This window comes from Thamnophis sirtalis, unplaced genomic scaffold, assembly GCF_051295495.1.
Source record: "Thamnophis sirtalis isolate CommonGarterSnake01/CBP01778 unplaced genomic scaffold, rThaSir2_p1.2 scaffold_12, whole genome shotgun sequence".
In the NCBI taxonomy this organism is placed as follows: domain Eukaryota; kingdom Metazoa; phylum Chordata; class Lepidosauria; order Squamata; family Natricidae; genus Thamnophis; species Thamnophis sirtalis.
This window is the reverse complement of record NW_028261392.1, coordinates 2,868,542-2,885,796: the sequence shown is the minus strand read 5'-3', so window position 1 is coordinate 2,885,796 and position 17,255 is coordinate 2,868,542. Positions and strand designations below refer to the sequence as shown.

The 17,255-nt window shown below is 43.2% G+C and overlaps 1 protein-coding gene across 1 annotated transcript in view; it reads right to left on the bottom strand.

The window, feature by feature from the left end:
* VWA8 (von Willebrand factor A domain containing 8) overlaps nucleotides 1-17,255 on the bottom strand; it is an 89,579-nt gene that overhangs the window by 2,678 nt on the left and 69,646 nt on the right. Inside the window, 9 exon segments of the mRNA XM_087726748.1 lie at nucleotides 1,173-1,411; nucleotides 4,543-4,641; nucleotides 6,015-6,173; nucleotides 7,000-7,125; nucleotides 10,278-10,386; nucleotides 11,473-11,629; nucleotides 12,846-12,954; nucleotides 15,728-15,932; nucleotides 16,196-16,277. Coding sequence (XP_087582874.1) covers nucleotides 1,173-1,411; nucleotides 4,543-4,641; nucleotides 6,015-6,173; nucleotides 7,000-7,125; nucleotides 10,278-10,386; nucleotides 11,473-11,629; nucleotides 12,846-12,954; nucleotides 15,728-15,932; nucleotides 16,196-16,277 — 1,285 coding nt within the window.

Below are 17,255 nucleotides of genomic sequence, written 5' to 3'. Positions count from 1 at the left end.
ATCCTTTTTTCTAAACGAGCATCCAAAACCGCTTCTCTCCTCCTCCTTAGAATCGGAGGGCTGGAAGGGACCTTGGAGGTCTTCCAGTCCACCCCCCTGCTCAAGCATGAGACTCTACACCCATGATGGTGAAGCCGTTGCCCCAGCTCAACTCTGCCACGCGTGTGCGAGCGCCTCCCACGGCCAGCTGGTTTTGGGGTCTGTGCAGTGCATGCGCAGGGGGCGGGCTGCATGTGGGAGTTGCGCAGGGGGAGGGAGAGCATGGGGGGGTCACGTGCGCATGCGCGGAGATCGTGTGCTCATGCTCAAGGAGCGGGATGCATGCAGGGGAGGGGATAGTGCGTGCATGCACAGGAGTGGGGCGCCACAGGGGGGTCATGCATTCACGTGCGGGGGTGGTGGTGGTCATGCACGCATTGCATTATGGGGATGCGCGTGCTTTTGGTAGACGGTGACGAAAAGCTTAACCATAGCAACAGCAATAGCAGTTAGACTTATATACCGCTTCATAGGGCTTTCAGCCCTCTCTAAGCGGTTTACAGAGTCAGCATATTTGCCCCCAACAACAATCCGGGTCCTCATTTTACCCACCTCGGAAGGATGGAAGGCTGAGTCAACCTTGAGCCGGTGAGATTAGAACCACTGAACTGCAGATAACAGTCAGCTGAAGTGGCCTGCAGTACTGCACCCTAACCACTGCGCCACCTCGGCTCTTAACTAACTAATAGTCTGAACTAATAGTTTCCTGCAAACTCCACTCCCCTTTCACTCCTCTTTTATTGCCTATGGGAGGGGCCATTCACCGTCCACCTGTGGCCTTACTCCCGAGTCGACCCCTGTTCTTTAGCTGTTCCCTTCATCTGGCAACTCTGCGCATGTGCACACCAGGAACAGGCTCCAGCTGTTCTTCTGCCTCACTGATGTCTGACTCTGAAGGCAGCTGGTAACTGTCAGACGGCCCTGGCCCCCTCTCTGCCTCCGACACAGAGCCTTCCCCAGACGCCAGGACTGACCCCATGTTCCTCCCCAACCTCTTCACTGTCCAAATCTGCTGCCAGATCCGCTGGCGAGCCACAACATTGGCTCTCGGGAATGGGATCTGTGAAGGTTTGCTTCAAAATCCCACCAACCACCTGTAGATTCCTCCCGAGCTTTGGGGGTCTTGCACTTACCTGTCGGCTTGGTCCCCCAAGGACCCGATGAATATGGCGAAAGCGTTGACCTTGGGGTCGATCGTCAAGGCCTGCGCAAATCTTGAGGGGGGGATGCCGTACCGCTCCAGGTTGGCGTCGCTTAAGACGATGACGAAATATTCATCGGCGTCGTCTTTGGCGATCTCCCGAACGGCGTGCTCGGTCCCTTCCAGGGTGTGGTCTCCGCTCATGCAGAACTGAGCATGGGCGTGCATAACCTGTAAATGAGAATCCCCCCAAAAAGATAGTAATAATTCTGGTTGTATAAACAGAGGCATAGAATTAAAAGCCACATGAAGTATCAGTGGCCGAGTAAGGCCACACCTGGAATACTGCAACCAATTTTGGTCACCGTACTGCAAAAAAGGTGTTGAGACTTTGGAAAAAGTTCAGGGAAGAGCAACTAAGATGATCAAAGGTCTGGAGGCTAAAACATATGAGGAACTGGGTTATGTCTAGTTTGATGAAAAGAAGGACCAGGGGAGACATGATAGCAGTCTTCCAATATCTCAGGGGCTGCCAGAAAGAAGAGGGAGTCAAGCTATTCTCCAAGGCACCTCAGGGTAGAACAAGAAGCAGTGGGTGGAAACTATAGCAATAGCAATAGCAATAGCAGTTAGACTTATATACCGCTTCATAGGGCTTTCAGCCCTCTCTAAGCGGTTTACAGAGTCAGCATATCGCCCCCAACAACAATCCGGGTCCTCATTTTACCCACCTCGGAAGGATGGAAGGCTGAGTCAACCTTGAGCCGGTGAGATTTGAACCGCCGAACTCCAGATAGCAGTCAGCTGAAGTGGCCTGCAGTACAGCACTCTAACCACTGCGCCACCTCGGCTCTAATCAAGGACAGAAGCAACCTAGAGTTAAGTTCCTTACGGTGAAGTCAGTGGACCTCAGAGGAACAGCTTGCCACAAGAAATTGTGGTCGCTCCATCACTGGAGGTTTTTAAGAAGCGACTGGAGAGTCACTTGTCTGAAATGGTATAAGATTCTCCTGCTTGAACAGGGGGCTGGACTGGAAGACCTCAAAGGGCCCTTCCAGCTCTTTTCTCTTCTCCTTTCCCATCCTGTCCTCCCTTCCACTTCATTCCACTCCATTCTTCATTTCAATATTCTATGCTATTCTATTCTCATTCCATTCCATTCTTATTTAATTCCGTTCTTATTCCATTCTTTCTCCTGTTCTGTTCTATTCCATTCCTTTATTCTATTCCATTCTATTTGCAAAGGGATACCCCTGTGATCGGACACCCTTCAAATCCAAGCCGGTGGTTGATGTGCAAGGGAGGCCGTCCCCGTCTTACAACTGTTCACATTTAGTGACCGTTGGAAGTTGCACTGACCCCGGAGAAAGGTCTCCTTTTGCGACGGAAGGTCTCCTTTTTGCGAACTTTCGGCGAGCAAAGCCAATGGGGGAAGCCAGATTCACTCAACGCCCGGAAGGTTACTAACTTAAGAACTGCAGCGATTCACTTAACAACCGTGGCAACCGAAGGTCGTAAAATGGAGCAAGACACACTTAAGCAAATGTCTCACTTAGCAACGTAAATTTGGGGCTTCACTGCGGCCGTAAGACGGGGGACTCCCTGTACCCAGCAGAGATAAAATTCTCCCCTCCTCAGAGATCGTTGCCCAAACTGTGTGACAATCTGCTCAGGGTTTTAAGGCATATTCATATTTATTTATGTTCGTGACGGAGCTTAATCCAAGTATTAAGGTGACATTAGCTGCTCAAGGCTGCTCTGCGGGGAATTAGGTCAAGGAAGGAAGCCGAGAAGGAAAGCAGGATCGACAGTGGCCTGATGGGGACGTGGCTATTTTGGCCTAATTGACTTCCGCAGATAAGAACCACACAATCTGAGCCCAAAGGGGATTTTCCTGAAAAGGCAAAGGGGGGCATTTTCTCCTTTGAAAACCTTTCACTTCTCAGCCAAGAAGCTTCTTCAGGGCAACTTCAGCTCCTTGGATGGGAAGCAAAAGGTTTTCAAAGGAAAAATCAAGAGTCGTCTTTTGAAAAAAAAAGAACAGAACAGAAGGATAGAGTAGAATAGAGGATAAATTGGAATAGAATAGAGTAAGAAACAATTGAATGGAATAGAAAAGAATAAAAATTAATGCAGCGGAACGGAATATAATAAAATTAGAAAGAATGGAATGGAATAGAAAATAAAACAGAATAGAATAGAAATTGGAATAGAATAGAAATTGGAATAGAATAGAATAGAAATTGGAATAGAATAGAAATTGGAATAGAATAGAAATTGGAATAAAATAGAATAGAAATTGGAATAAAATAGAATAGAAATTGGAATAGAATACAATAGAAATTGGAATAGAAATTGGAATAGAAATTGGAATAGAAATTGGAATAGAAATTGGAATAGAATAGAATAGAAATTGGAATAGAATAAAAATTGGAATAGAATAAAAATTGGAATAGAATAGAAATTGGAATAGAAATTGGAATAGAAATTGGAATAGAAATTGGAAGAGAATAGAATAGAAATTGGAATAGAATAGAAATTGGAATAGAATAGAATAGAAATTGGAATAGAATAGAAATTGGAATAGAATAGAAATTGGAATAGAATAGAAATTGGAACAGAATAGAAATTGGAATAGAATAGAATAGAAATTGGAATAGAAATTGGAAGAGAAATTGGAAGAGAAATTGGAAGAGAATAGAAATTGGAATAGAATAGAATAGAAATTGGAATAGAATAGAATAGAAATTGGAATAGAATAGAAATTGGAATAGAATAGAAATTGGAATAGAATAGAATAGAATAGAAATTGGAATAGAATAAAAATTGGAATAGAATAAAAATTGGAATAGAATAGAAATTGGAATAGAATAGAAATTGGAATAGAATAGAATAGAAATTGGAATAGAATAAATAGAACAACAGAGTTTGAAGGTCTTCTAGTGCAGCCCCCTGCTTAGGCAGGAAACTCTATACCATGGGCCTATACCATTTCTGACAAATAGTTGTCTACTCTCTTCTTAAAAGCCCCCAGTATTGGAGCACCCATAACTTCAGGAGGCAAGTTGTTCCACTGATTAATTGTTTTGTCAGGAAATTTCTCCTCAGTTCTAAGTTGCTTCTCTCCTTGATTAGTTTCCACCCATTGCTTCTTGTTCTACCCTCAGGTGCCTTGGAGAATAGTCTGACTCCCTCTTCTTTGGGGCAACCCCTGAGATATTGGAAGGCTGCTATCATGTCTCCCCTAGTCCTTCTTTTCATCAAACTAGATATGCCCAGTTCCTGCAACGGTTCTTCTCCCTCCTGGAATACGAACAATTGGGAATCTGACTTCAAACATTTCATGAAATTAAAAACGTTACCTTCAGTATCTCTAGCCTTTGTTTATTGTCCTTTGGCACTTTGTCGTTGGGAACCAGGGCAATGTTGAATCCGTCTCCCGAGTGGCCGAGGATGTTGTACTGCATGGAAAAAGATTTGAGCAAAGATGTGGAACCGACATCTTCAAGCCACGAAACCCACCGTTGTAATGAAAAGATCCAAAGTTAAACTTTTGCAGCCTGGTTTTCGCTCTCTGTTCCCCAACACCCTTTGATTCTCCTGATGGGAAATCTCTTTGCTGATATGCCGAATTACATTCGGGTCAATTCTCCACTTACAACTGTTCATTTAGTGACCGAGGTTACAATGGCACTGGGGGGAAAATTGTTGTGGCCCGCCAGCGGATCTGGCTGCAGATTCGGACAGTGAGAAGGTTGGGGAGGAACATGGGCCAGTCCTGGAGTCTGGGGAAGGCTCAGATGAAGGCTCTGCATCGGAGGCAGAGAGGGGGCCAGAGCTGTATGACAGTTATCAGCTGCCTTTGGAGTCAGACATCAGTGAGGCAGAAGAACAGCTGGAGCCTCTTCCCAGTGTGTGCATGTGCACAACTGCCAGGAGAAGGGAACAGTTAAGGAACAAGGGTCGACTCGGGAATAAAGCCTCAGGTGGACAGTGAATGGCCCCTCCCAGGGGGAATAAAAGAGGAGTGAAAGGGGAGTGGAGTTTGCAGGAGACTGTTAGTTCCATTCATTCGGGTGAAGATCTGTTCCTGACTCCTTGCCAAGTAATTGCTGCTACAGCTTGGAGTTTGGAAGATATCGGCCTGGCAGCTCTCCAAGCCTGACCAAGGTCTGTAGTTGTGGAATCTCTTGAAAGACTCTTGGCCAGGACTTTGCTGGAGATGAACCCCCTTTCCCCTAAATAAAAGGGGTTTTATCTGGACGAGGAGTCTGCTTCGTGTTTTTGAGCACCCTAGGTCAGAACAAAAGTGACTTTAAGACCGTTTTCACCCTTACGACCGTAGCTGCATTCCCCCGGGTCTTGTGATCAAAATTCAGAGTCTTAGCAATTGGCTCATACTTATGACAGTTGCAGAGTCCCGTGTGTGTGTGTGTGTGTGTGTGTGTGTGTGTGCCATGTGATCCCCTTTTGTGACCTTCTGAACAAGCGAAGTCAACGGGGAATCCAGATTCACTTAACGACCGAGTTGCTTATTTAACGACTTCCTAAGTGATTCGCTTAACAAATGTGGCAAGAAAAGTCGTAAAGTGGGGCGAAACGCAGAGAGCAACGGTCTCGCCTAGCAGCGGAAATGTTGGGCTCTCCTCGATTGGGGTCGTAAGTCAAGGACCACCTATATTCAAATTTAATACTTAAAGACACTAGTCTGCTCATCAAATACTGGGTCAATTTTGAGAATTTGTGAGATTCGGGACGAAGGAGGCCAACTCTTTTCTCCTAAGCCACTTATGGACCCACGATTGGTTGGGAGCCGTTTCCTTCTGAGAGTCACCTTAAATTTCTCCTCGTAGTTCTCAAAGGCTTCCATAACCATGCAGACGGCTTCCATGGATCGCTCCAGCCGCCGGTCGACGCCGTTGAAGCGGTACATGCTGCCGGAGACATCTACCACCAGAGAGAGCCGCTTACATTTCTGCTGTGGACTTCCCAGCTTTAGAGGAATAGAGGAAATAGATGACAAATTAAGTCAGACATCAGGTGAGGCAGAAGAACAGGTGGAGCCTGTTCCCAGTGTGCGCATGCACAGAGCTGCCAGATGAAGGGAGCAGCTAAATAACAGAGATCAACTTGGGAGTAAAGCCACAGATGGACGGTGAATGGCCCCTCCCAGAGGAAATAAAAGAGGAGCGAAAGGGGAGTGGAGTTTGCAGGAGACAATTACTTCGCTTAGTGACTCTCTGAGGCGCCTGGCCAGGTTCTGCAGAGATCGGCCTGGCAGCTCTCCAAGCCAGATAAGGTCTGTGACTGTAAATCCTCCCTTGAAAGACTTTGCTGGATGTGAATGAGCAGAATTCACAGTCAATTAATAAAAAGAGTTTCTGTCGGAACAAGGAGTTTGCTTCATGCTCTCGGGAAGCCTTGGCCAGAACACCGGGGTAGACTTGAGAAGAGTTTATTATGTTTATTTATTTTAGTTCAGTTTATTAAATTTCTATGCCGCCCTTTTCCCCCGAAGGGGACTCAGGGCGGCTCACAACTCGAACCGGGGAAGGGGGATACAGACAGAAAATTAAAAAAAACAAACAGCAAGCATAACAATATATAATTTAAAACTCACAACAGTCATACCATTCGAGACGGGGGGGCAACAGCTCTTTAGCCCCAGGCCTGTCGGAACAGCCAGGTTTTGAGGGCTTTGCGGAAGGCCTGGAGGGTGGTGGCTAATTTTCTCTGGGATGTGACTTTCTTCAGTGAAATTACACACAAAAACTAGAAAAATAATTGGCCGACAAGCTTGTTTATAACATTTAACTTACCTGTGGGTCAAGTTCTCCACGCCGCTTGTAGATGGATTTTTCCCCGGTCAGACTATCGATGATCTTGGCATCATCAAATTCTCCAACTGCTTGATGTCTTAACCACTGCCTTTCTTTCCCTTTGGCCTACAGAAGAATAAAATATAACAATCAGCTTTCTTTAAGCCTACATTCTACTTATTTTTTTTTTTTGTGGTGTATTTTCATTTTGAACTCGTCTTCCAACTTCTACAATCAGCCTTGGCCCCATTTCTCGAAAGGAACGCATGAACAGACAAGTCTGTCTATCAAAGGAAGGACAATATTTGTCTACGTTGAATGAAATGCATTCTTTTCCAGTCTCCAGATCTTGCCTGGGAACCTCGAACCCAAAGGCTTATATTTGACAACCGGTGTAATTCCAGCACGCTGACAAACGGGGTTTAACGAATCAACAAATCCCACTTGAACAAACAAACAGACTTAAGCGAAGCAAATTCACAAGGAGGGACAGATATGGAACGGGAGCATGGAACAATCCATGCAACGCCCACAGGTTTGAGCCTTCAAACCCCTGGTGATTTCTGGCTGAAAGACAGATGGAAGGGAACCAAATAATTATAGGAGGCAAAGGCATTTCAAGGTTCACCCAAAAGGACATTGAATTGCCCTCCATTATGATAATGGTGAAAAAGAAATGGGAATTACTATTCAGTCTTTCAAACTCTCTCTCTCTCTCTGTATCTATAGCTATACATACTGTTATATATATGTACATGTGTGTGTGTATGTATATATGTATATATGTGACCATATACATATATGTATATGGTCATATACATATATACACACACACCTATACCTGTCTAGTTGTTTATTATCTCTCTCTCATGTCTATCTAGCATATCTATCTATCTATCTGTCTGTCTGTCTGTCTGTCTGTCTATCTATCTATCTCTATCTATCTATCTATCTATCTATCTATCTATCTATCTATCTATCTATCTATCTATCTATCTATCTATCAATCAAATCTATCTATCCCCCCTCTCTGTATCTCATCTATCATCTATCTATCTATCTATCTATCTATCTATCTATCTATCTATCTATCTATCTATCTATCTATCTATCTCTATCTATCTATCTATCTATCTATCTATCTATCTATCTATCTATCAAATCTATCTATCCCCCCTCTCTGTATCTCATCTATCTATCTAATCTATCTATCTATCTATCTATCTATCTATCTATCTATCTATCTATCTATCTATCTATCTATCTAATCTATCAAATCTATCTATCAAATCTATCTATCCCCCCTCTCTGTATCTCATCTATCTATCTATCTATCTATCTATCTATCTATCTATCTATCTATCTATCTATCTATCTATCTATCTATCTATCTATCTATCAAATCTATCTATCAAATCTATCTATCCCCCCTCTCTGTATCTCATCTATCTATCTATCTATCTATCTATCTATCTATCTATCTATCTAATCTATCTATCAAATCTATCTATCAAATCTATCTATCCCCCCTCTCTGTATCTCATCTATCTATCATCTATCTATCTATCTATCTATCTATCTATCTATCTATCTATCTATCTATCTAATCTATCTATCAAATCTATCTATCCCCCCTCTCTGTATCTCATCTATCTATCATCCATCTATCTATCTATCTATCTATCTATCTATCTATCTATCTATCTATCTATCTATCTATCTATCTATCTATTCATCCATCCATCCATCTTATCATCAACCAAACTATCATCTATCATCAATCTATCTATCAATCTATCATGTATATGTATCTATCCTGCAATCGTTCTTCATAGGTTTTAGCCTCCAGTCCCCTCATCCTCTTTGTTGCTCTTCTCTGCACTCTTTCCAGAGTCTCCACATCTTTTCTACATCGTGGCGACCAAAACTGAATGCAGGATTCCAAGGGTGGCCTTACCAAGGCCTTATAAAGTGGTATTAACCCTTCATGTGATCTTGATTCTATCCCTCTGTTGATGCAGCCTAGAACTGTGTTGGCTTTTTTGGCAGCTGCTGCACACGGCTGGCTCCTATTTAAATGCTTGTTCCACTAGGACTCCAAGATCCCTCTCACAGTTACTACTATTGAGCCAGGTACCACCTATACTGTACCTGTGCGTTTCGTTTTTCTTGCCTAAATGTAGAACTTTACTTTTTCTCTCCGAAGACCCTTAAAAACCTGGGAACGTCTGCGAGACGCAGCAACACAGCAGATACAACACTGTCTCCGGATGGATAGGAAAGAGCTAGGGATCCCTCACTCTCCTTCCCCCAGCCCAGACATCAAATAAACAATGGTTTAGGTCAAAAGCTAGCCTCTTCCTGGTCTTTTGAGTTCCAGGCTGCACACTTCCTAGGAAGACAATGCAACCTCAGGAAGCCATTTCCCCCTTGAACTCTCAACAACCCTTTGTTAGTCCAGAGGAAGGACGGATGTACGTCCTTTGCTGATAAGGCTGTGAAGGTTGGTGATGGGCTCCCAAACAGACAAAGTTCCGGATGTAAGAGACTTGTCTGGCCAACGGTCAAGTTCAATGAAGTGTCCCGTTTGAGGGCTGGCTAGTGTAAGGGAGAGAAAGGTTAAGGGGTGAGACAATAGCAGCCTTCCGATAATGGAGGGGCTGCCAGCAAGAAGAGGGGAGGGGGCTCTACTGAGCAGGTGAGAGGAAGGGGTTGTGGAAATTAAGGACTCCGGGTGTTTTACTCGGAGAGTAAAGTGGAGCAGGTGAGCAAGTTCCTGGAATTGAGAAAAAAGATGCTGAGACTCTAGAACAGTGTTTCTCAACCTTGGCAACTTGAAGATGTCCGGACTTCAACTCCCAGAATTCCCCAGCCAGCATTCGCTGGCTGGGGAATTCTGAGAGTTGAAGTCCGGACATCTTCAAGTTGCCAAGGTTGAGAAACACTGCTCTAGAAAGAGTGCAGAGAAGAGCAACAAAGAGGATTAGGGGACCGGAGGCTGAAACATAGGAAGAACGGTTGCAGGAACTGGGTGTGTCTAGTTCAATGACAAGAAGGACCAAGCGTGTATGCTTAGCCTATCCTAGTTTTAAAGAAAAAGTAGTAATAATAATAGTAATGAGAATATATATTTTTTTTAAAGAAAAAACAGTATACATGTGGGGTCAAATTACATTATTCAAAATGATTTCTTAAAGCTCCATTAAGGGAAGTCGACTACGAAAAGGCTGGAGGACAGGATAAGAGGAAAAGCAGGGATTCACTACCAAAATGATTACCTGTAAGTTGTCCAGGATAATCCGGAGGGACTGAACCTGTCTCCGAACAGCTCCAGAAAATCGTTCGTATGTCGACGCATCGTATTCGCTCATCTGGATTTCTTTTAATCTGAAGCAAAACAATGTGGAACTGAATCAAAACTGGTCCTTTTTTTATAGAACTATCTAAAGCTTGACAATTTCTTGAATAGAATAGAGTAGAATAGAGAATAGAATAGAACAGAATGTATTGAAATGAAGAATAGAATAGAGAATAGAATAGATTAGGAGAATAGAATAAGGAATAGAATAGAATAAGGAATAGAATAAGGAGTAGAATACAATAGAATAGAATTCTTTATTGGCCAAGTGTGGTTGGACACACAAGGAATTTGTCTTTGGTGCAGATGCTCTCAGGGGACATAAAAGAAAAGATACATTCATCCAAAATCATAAGACACAACACTTAGTGATAGTCGAGGTTACTAATAAGCAATCGAATTATACTAGAAAACAAATAAAAGAATATAAATTTTAAAGATACAAACAACATGGTTATAGTCCTAAGTGATAGGTACTAGGAAGAAAGAGAAGACTAATAGTAATACAGTCTTAGTAAATAGATCATAGAAGTATAGATTAGATAGATAGATAGATGATAGAAAAATAGTAGATAGATAGATAGATAGATAGATAGATAGATAGATAGATAGATAGATATAGATAGATATAGATAGATAGATATGCTATAGATAGATAGATAGATAGATATGCGATAGATAGATAGATAGATAGATATAGATAGATATAGATAGATAGATATGCTATAGATAGATAGATAGATAGATATGCGATAGATAGATAGATAGATAGATATAGATAGATATAGATAGATAGATATGCTATAGATAGATAGATAGATATGCGATAGATAGATAGATAGATAGATAGATAGATAGATAGATAGATAGATTGATTGATTGATTATAGGTAGGTAGGTAGGTAGAGAGAGGGGGGGAGAGGTTGAAGACAGATAGATGAGAGATGACATAGATAGACAGACAGACATAAATAAAGAAGGAAGGAAGGAAGGAAGGAAAAGGAAGGAAAGAAGGAAGGAAAAGGAAGGGAAGAAGCCCATGGAGCATGTGATCAGCATCTGCACTAAACGAAGGGGATGCAAGCACACACTAAATGCAGAACCACGGATGCTCACCTCTGCTTAAAAGCCTTTTCGGCCATCTCTCTGGCGGCTCTCTTCACCTCTTCAGGGACGGCGTCTTTCTCAGCTTGAGATATCTGGTACACCTGGTGACCGGCGTCCAGCCTATAGGGACCCCCTTTGCCCCCCAAGCCTGCGGTGTCTCTCCCACCTGCAAAAGAATTCCAAAGAACACTTCCGTGAACAATTCCGGGGCTGCGGAATTCTGAATAACGGCTAGGGGGCAGCAAAGGGTGAACGTTTTCAGTATCTCTTGGTTGCCATCTAGTGGTCGTTTGGATTTGGGCAGCTCAGGTCTGAGAGCCTGAACGTTTTCATAGCAAGGAAATATTATTGCAGACTTGATTCTCAAGAGTCTTCACAATACTCAATTGTACCGAGAGAAGACAATATTTGCAGCTCAGGGTTGAATTGTGAGGTCCTAGATTGCCCAAGGTATTCATTATAGCAATAGCAATAGCAGTTAGACTTATATACCGCTTCATAGGGCTTTCAGCCCTCTCTAAGCGGTTTACAGAGTCAGCATATCGCCCCCACAGTCTGGGTCCTCATTTCACCCACCTTGGAAGGACGGAAGGCTGAGTCAACCCTGAGGCGGTGAGATTAGAACCACCGAACTGCAGATAACAGTCAGCTGAAGTGGCCTGCAGCACTGCATCCTAACCACTGCGCCACCTCGGCTCTAGATGGGGAAACCCCACTCCCTCCTGGCACTGAGGATGTTACCTAGTTGGGTCATGAAATGTCTGCAAGAAAACAATCAAGCTCAGAGAGCAACTAGGACTCCACATTCCTCTCTTCCTCCTCCTCCCCACAAACCCCCATCTCATCTAGCATTGATCTTATTCCCTAGTTGGATAATGAAATGTCTGCAAGAAATTAAGGTGAACTACTGCACAGGAGCGAAAGTGTTGGGCCTGCAGCCATTCTCTCTTTTGGATCTTTAGCCCGCCAAAGTTTCTATTAATCTAAAATCAAATAAAAAAAAAAATCAAAAATCTACTATGCTTTTTCTATTGTGGGAAAACGGAAGGGGACATTGCATGGAGTTAGATGCTAGGTAGCCATAACAACATTCTTTCTAGAAATCTAAGGTCATCCTTTGTCTTTGCATCTCTGCACCTGACCGGAACTGGATGGGAGGAACTGCCAGCATGGCAGTGGGAGATTGGACCATTGGATTTATGGGTGTGAGGGCAAGATCTTGAACTTTCAGCTGGGTGGGGAAAACCGAGAAGCTTTCAGATTCGGGTTTTCCCAGATGTGCCGACATGGCTCTCTTCATCAATTGGAACTTTGAGGAATCCTTTGGCTTGATTTAATTTTGAATGCTATTTGGAACCCTGACAGAAAGTTGATTTTTGTACCTGTTCCCCCAGCCCAGGTGTTTCCTCCAACATGAGGGGCATTGTCTGGGTCTATCTTCCCATGTTTAGGGGAGGTGACGTCCAAACCACTTTCTCTCTGGATGGTTATCTGTTGAGGGAATACAAGACGTGAAGAGCAAGCGAGCGAGAAGAGAATCCACCTTGCCACGTTTATGAGAAAAGACGAGGAAGACTCTTGACACAGTATATTATTCCTTGGCCTAAAAGAACTTATTGATCCAATGCAGGAATAAACAGAAAATAATCCCTCACTCTCAGTCCAACTCTCTTACCCCACAGAGTTGTTTGTTTGTTTGAATGTTTTTTTATTTTATTTTAATACAAACATACCATCTTTCATTAAACAGTGTGTCATCTGGGCAAAAAATATTTTATGCAATCACAATTAAGCCATATTCATTATTTTATCTACTCTTAAGTTAATACTAATTCATATCATGCTATTATAACAATCCCCTTCTTAAGTTAACCGCCTCCTGCCACATACCTCCCAACGACCGATAAGATCTCACAGATTGGGCCTCCTTCGGGTACCGTCAACCGGGCAATGCCGGTTGGCGACTACTCGGGGGAGGTCTTTCTCTGTAGCTGCCCCGGCCCTGTGGAATGATCTCCCCGCAGAGATCCGGACCCTTCCCACTCTCTCGGCCTTCCGTAAAGCCACTAAAACCTGGCTGTTCCAGCAGGCCTGGGGCTGTTGACCCCAAAATACGGTCCAGCCCCACTTAGAACGGAGTGCATGTGTGTTTTTTAAATCTATCTTTTCTTTCCTTCTCTTCTTTTTGATTTATTTGTATTGTTAGCTGCCCGGAGTCCTACGGGATTGGGCGGCAAATAAATGTTATTAAACTTTAAACTTACTTTAGTAATTTAATTTCCCTATTTCACTCCTCTGCTCTCATTTCTAATCTTTAATATTTATTCTCTAACCATGGATAAAATAATTCCCATGTACTGTAATAGTCAAGATTCTTCCTTTTCTTTAACTGCAAGTGTTAATCTATTCATTTCTGCACATTCTAATGTTTTCTTAATCATTCACGTTGGTTATTGTTGATGATGAGGAAGAAGAAAAGAAGATGGGGGAAGACATCCAAATTTCAGGTCTGCAGCCCCTCTTTTCCTTTGGATCTTTGGCCTGCCACACTTTCTATTATTCTACTATGCTTTTTCTATTGTGGGAAAATGGGAGGAGGGGATTGTATGGAGTTAGATGCTAGGTAGCCATAACAACATTCTTTCTAGAAAACCAAGGTCATCCTTTGTCTTTGCATCTCTGCACCTGACTGGAACTGGATGGGAGGAAGCTGCCAGCATGGCAGTGGGAGACTGTACTATGGGATGGACTTGTGGGTTTGGGGGCAAGATCTTGAACTTTCAATTAGGTGGGAAAATTTGGGTTTTCCCAGATGTGCCAACATGTCTCTCTTCAAAAATTGGAACTTTGCCTCGGACTCTGATTTACTTTTGGATGCTATTTGGAACCCTGGCACCCAGCAGTCCATCAAATCTGTCCTTTGAATGGTTTGCTTGTTTCTTTTCTCTTTTTCATCTTATTGGTTTAATATTTTTAACTATCCAATTTTATTTTCAGGCTAGTCCTCGATTTAACGGCCACAATGGAGGGCCAACATTCACGTTGCTAAGTTTCTAAGGTACTACTACTTTTTGACCAGCAGATGGCGCTAATGTTTCTCGATTTACCAAGACAATGAAGGATGGAACAGACTAACTTGAGTTATTTATAGAAAATAATAAAAATAAAATTAATAAAGGCAGGATACAAATCATCATAATAATGAGAGAGGACCAGAAATTTTGTTTTTTCTCACAACCTAGGAAAGATTCGAAAAGGTTTCTTCCACAAACACTTGTGTGAAAAGAAATAACAGAATAACAGAGGTGGAAGGGACCTTGGAGGTCTTCTAGTCCAACCCCATGCTTAAGCAGAACCTACACAATTGTAGATAAATATTTGCCCAATCTCTTCTTAAAAGCCTCCAGTGATGGGAGCAGCCACAACTTTTAGTGCAGTGTTTCTCAACCTTGGCAACTTGAAGATGTCCGGACTTCAACTCCCAGAATTCCCCAGCCAGCATTCGCTGGCTGGGGAATTCTGGGAGTTGAAGTCCGGACATCTTCAAGTTGCCAAGGTTGAGAAACACTGTTCTAGTGGCAAGCTGTTCCACTGGGGGAGACCAGATTCGCTTAACAACCATGTTACTAATTTAAGAACTGCAGGGATCCAGTGAACGAATGGGGCCTGTATAACGGGACGAAGCCCACTTAACGAACGTCTCACTTAGCAACATATAATTTCGGGTTCAACAGTGGCCACAAGGCAAGGACTTTTTGCAATAATTAAGAGCGACAAAGCGTAATTGAGAGTGAGAAAATAAGAGGCCGTAAAGTCCAGGATGATGATCTGTTGTGACTCAGCAGAAGTTTGCTGTGAGTTGAGTCGGGATGCAGAATTAACAATGCAGCTGGGGCTCGTTAGTGTCATCTTCTGGAGATAAAAGGGCTGATGGTGCCACGCCCTAGTTGCAGGAGTCAACGTTCAACGTTCATTGATCATCGGTCGTGGTTTGTTTGTGAGAGACACTTGGAGAAGTGATTTGCTTTCTATAACGCTGATTCAAGGAGACACTTGGAGAAGTGATTTGCTTTGTAAGAGAACTTTGTTTTGCATTCTGTTATCTTCTTGCCAGAGACTTTATTTATGTTTATTTTTGGGCTCGCAGCCAGTCTGAGCCGAGGACTGATAAAGTTATTCCCTTTTAAGTCTGACTGTCATCTGTTAACGATCGGAGAAGGAGGGACAGAACAGTGATCTATATTCAAAATACCCTTCCTCTCACCTGCACAGGCCTGCCGTCTTCTTGGCCAATCATGGTCCTCCATTCCTGCAGGGATTTTTCCAAGCTTTCCAGACTGGTTTCCCACAGCCGGACGTTCCCCCCCATGTCAACGGTCACCACTCCGTTCTTCCCCAGGGAAGCCAGCAATGCGTCCGTGTCGGAAATCGTCGCTAGCCAGGACGTGTACGGAGAGAGATTGGTGGATCTGAAAACCAAAAAGAAACTCCCGCATGAATAAAAACTTTCTTGGTTTATTTTGGTTTTGTTTTTACTTTCAAGGAGGCAACTGGAATTTCTGTTTTTTTTCTTTGAAGACGTTTCATTTGTCATGGTTCCAAAAAACACCCCCAACGAAATAAAACTCCCAGGCTATATAGATATCAAAAACAATGAGGGTTTTTTCCCCCCTGCAGATCCTTCCACCGTTACCATGGATACGAGTCCTTTTCCACGAGGAAGGATAATTACCTGGGGATAGGTATGTATTTAAGCTTCTTCGCCGTAAGATCGGTAATTTCCAAGTATCCAGCTGTTTGGGGAGGTGTAACATCTGCAAACAGAAAGGTTTGGAGAGATTTTATGATCCTAATGAATTTACACTGGATAAATCATATCGCTATGGTCTAAATGAATTTCATCAGTGAGGTATTGGAAATGATAGGAGTAACTCAAATGATTATATTGGAAGGCTGCTATCCTGTCTCCCCTGGTCCTTCTTTTCACTAAACTAGACATACCCAGTTCCTGCAACCGTTCTTCATATACAGAATAAGAGTTGGAAGGAACACTGGAGGTCTTCCATGACCCGTCAAAAGGGCGAACGACAAAACCGCGCCCGACTAAACCGCGTCGCTGACGTCATCAATGTGGCGACAACAGCGAGCGCGGAGAAAGGACGCTTTAAATAGCGCGTTGAAAGAAAGCCGATTCAACTTAAGGTAAGGGTTAGGTTTAGGGTTAGCTCTAGGGTTAGGTTTAGGTTAAGGGTTAGGGTTAGGGTTAGGGTTAGGTTTAGGTTTAGGGTTAGGTTTAGGATTAGGTTAAGGGTTAGGTTTAGGGTTAGGTTTAGGGTTAGGTTTAGGGTTAGGTTTAGGGTTAGGTTAAGGGTTAGGGTTAGGGTTAGGTTTAGGTTTAGGGTTAGGTTTAGGGTTAGGTTTAGGATTAGGTTAAGGGTTAGGTTAAGGGTTAGGTTTAGGGTTAGGTTTAGAGTTAGGTTAAGGGTTAGGTTTAGAGTTAGGTTTAGGGTTAGGTTTAGGATTAGGTTTAGGGTTAGGTTTAGGGTTAGGTTTAGGATTAGGTTTAGGGTTAGGTTAAGGGCTAGGTTTAGGATTAGGTTTAGGGCTAGGTTTAGGATTAGGTTTAGGGATATGTTTAGGGTTATGTTTAGGGGTTAAGTTTAGGTTTATGGTTTACAGCGTGCTTTTGTCTCCACGCTGTTGGTGCCCTGTTGATGACATCAGCAATGCGGTTTAGTTGGGCGCGGTTTTGTCGTTCGCCCTTTTGTCGGCGAACTGAGGTCTTCTAGTCC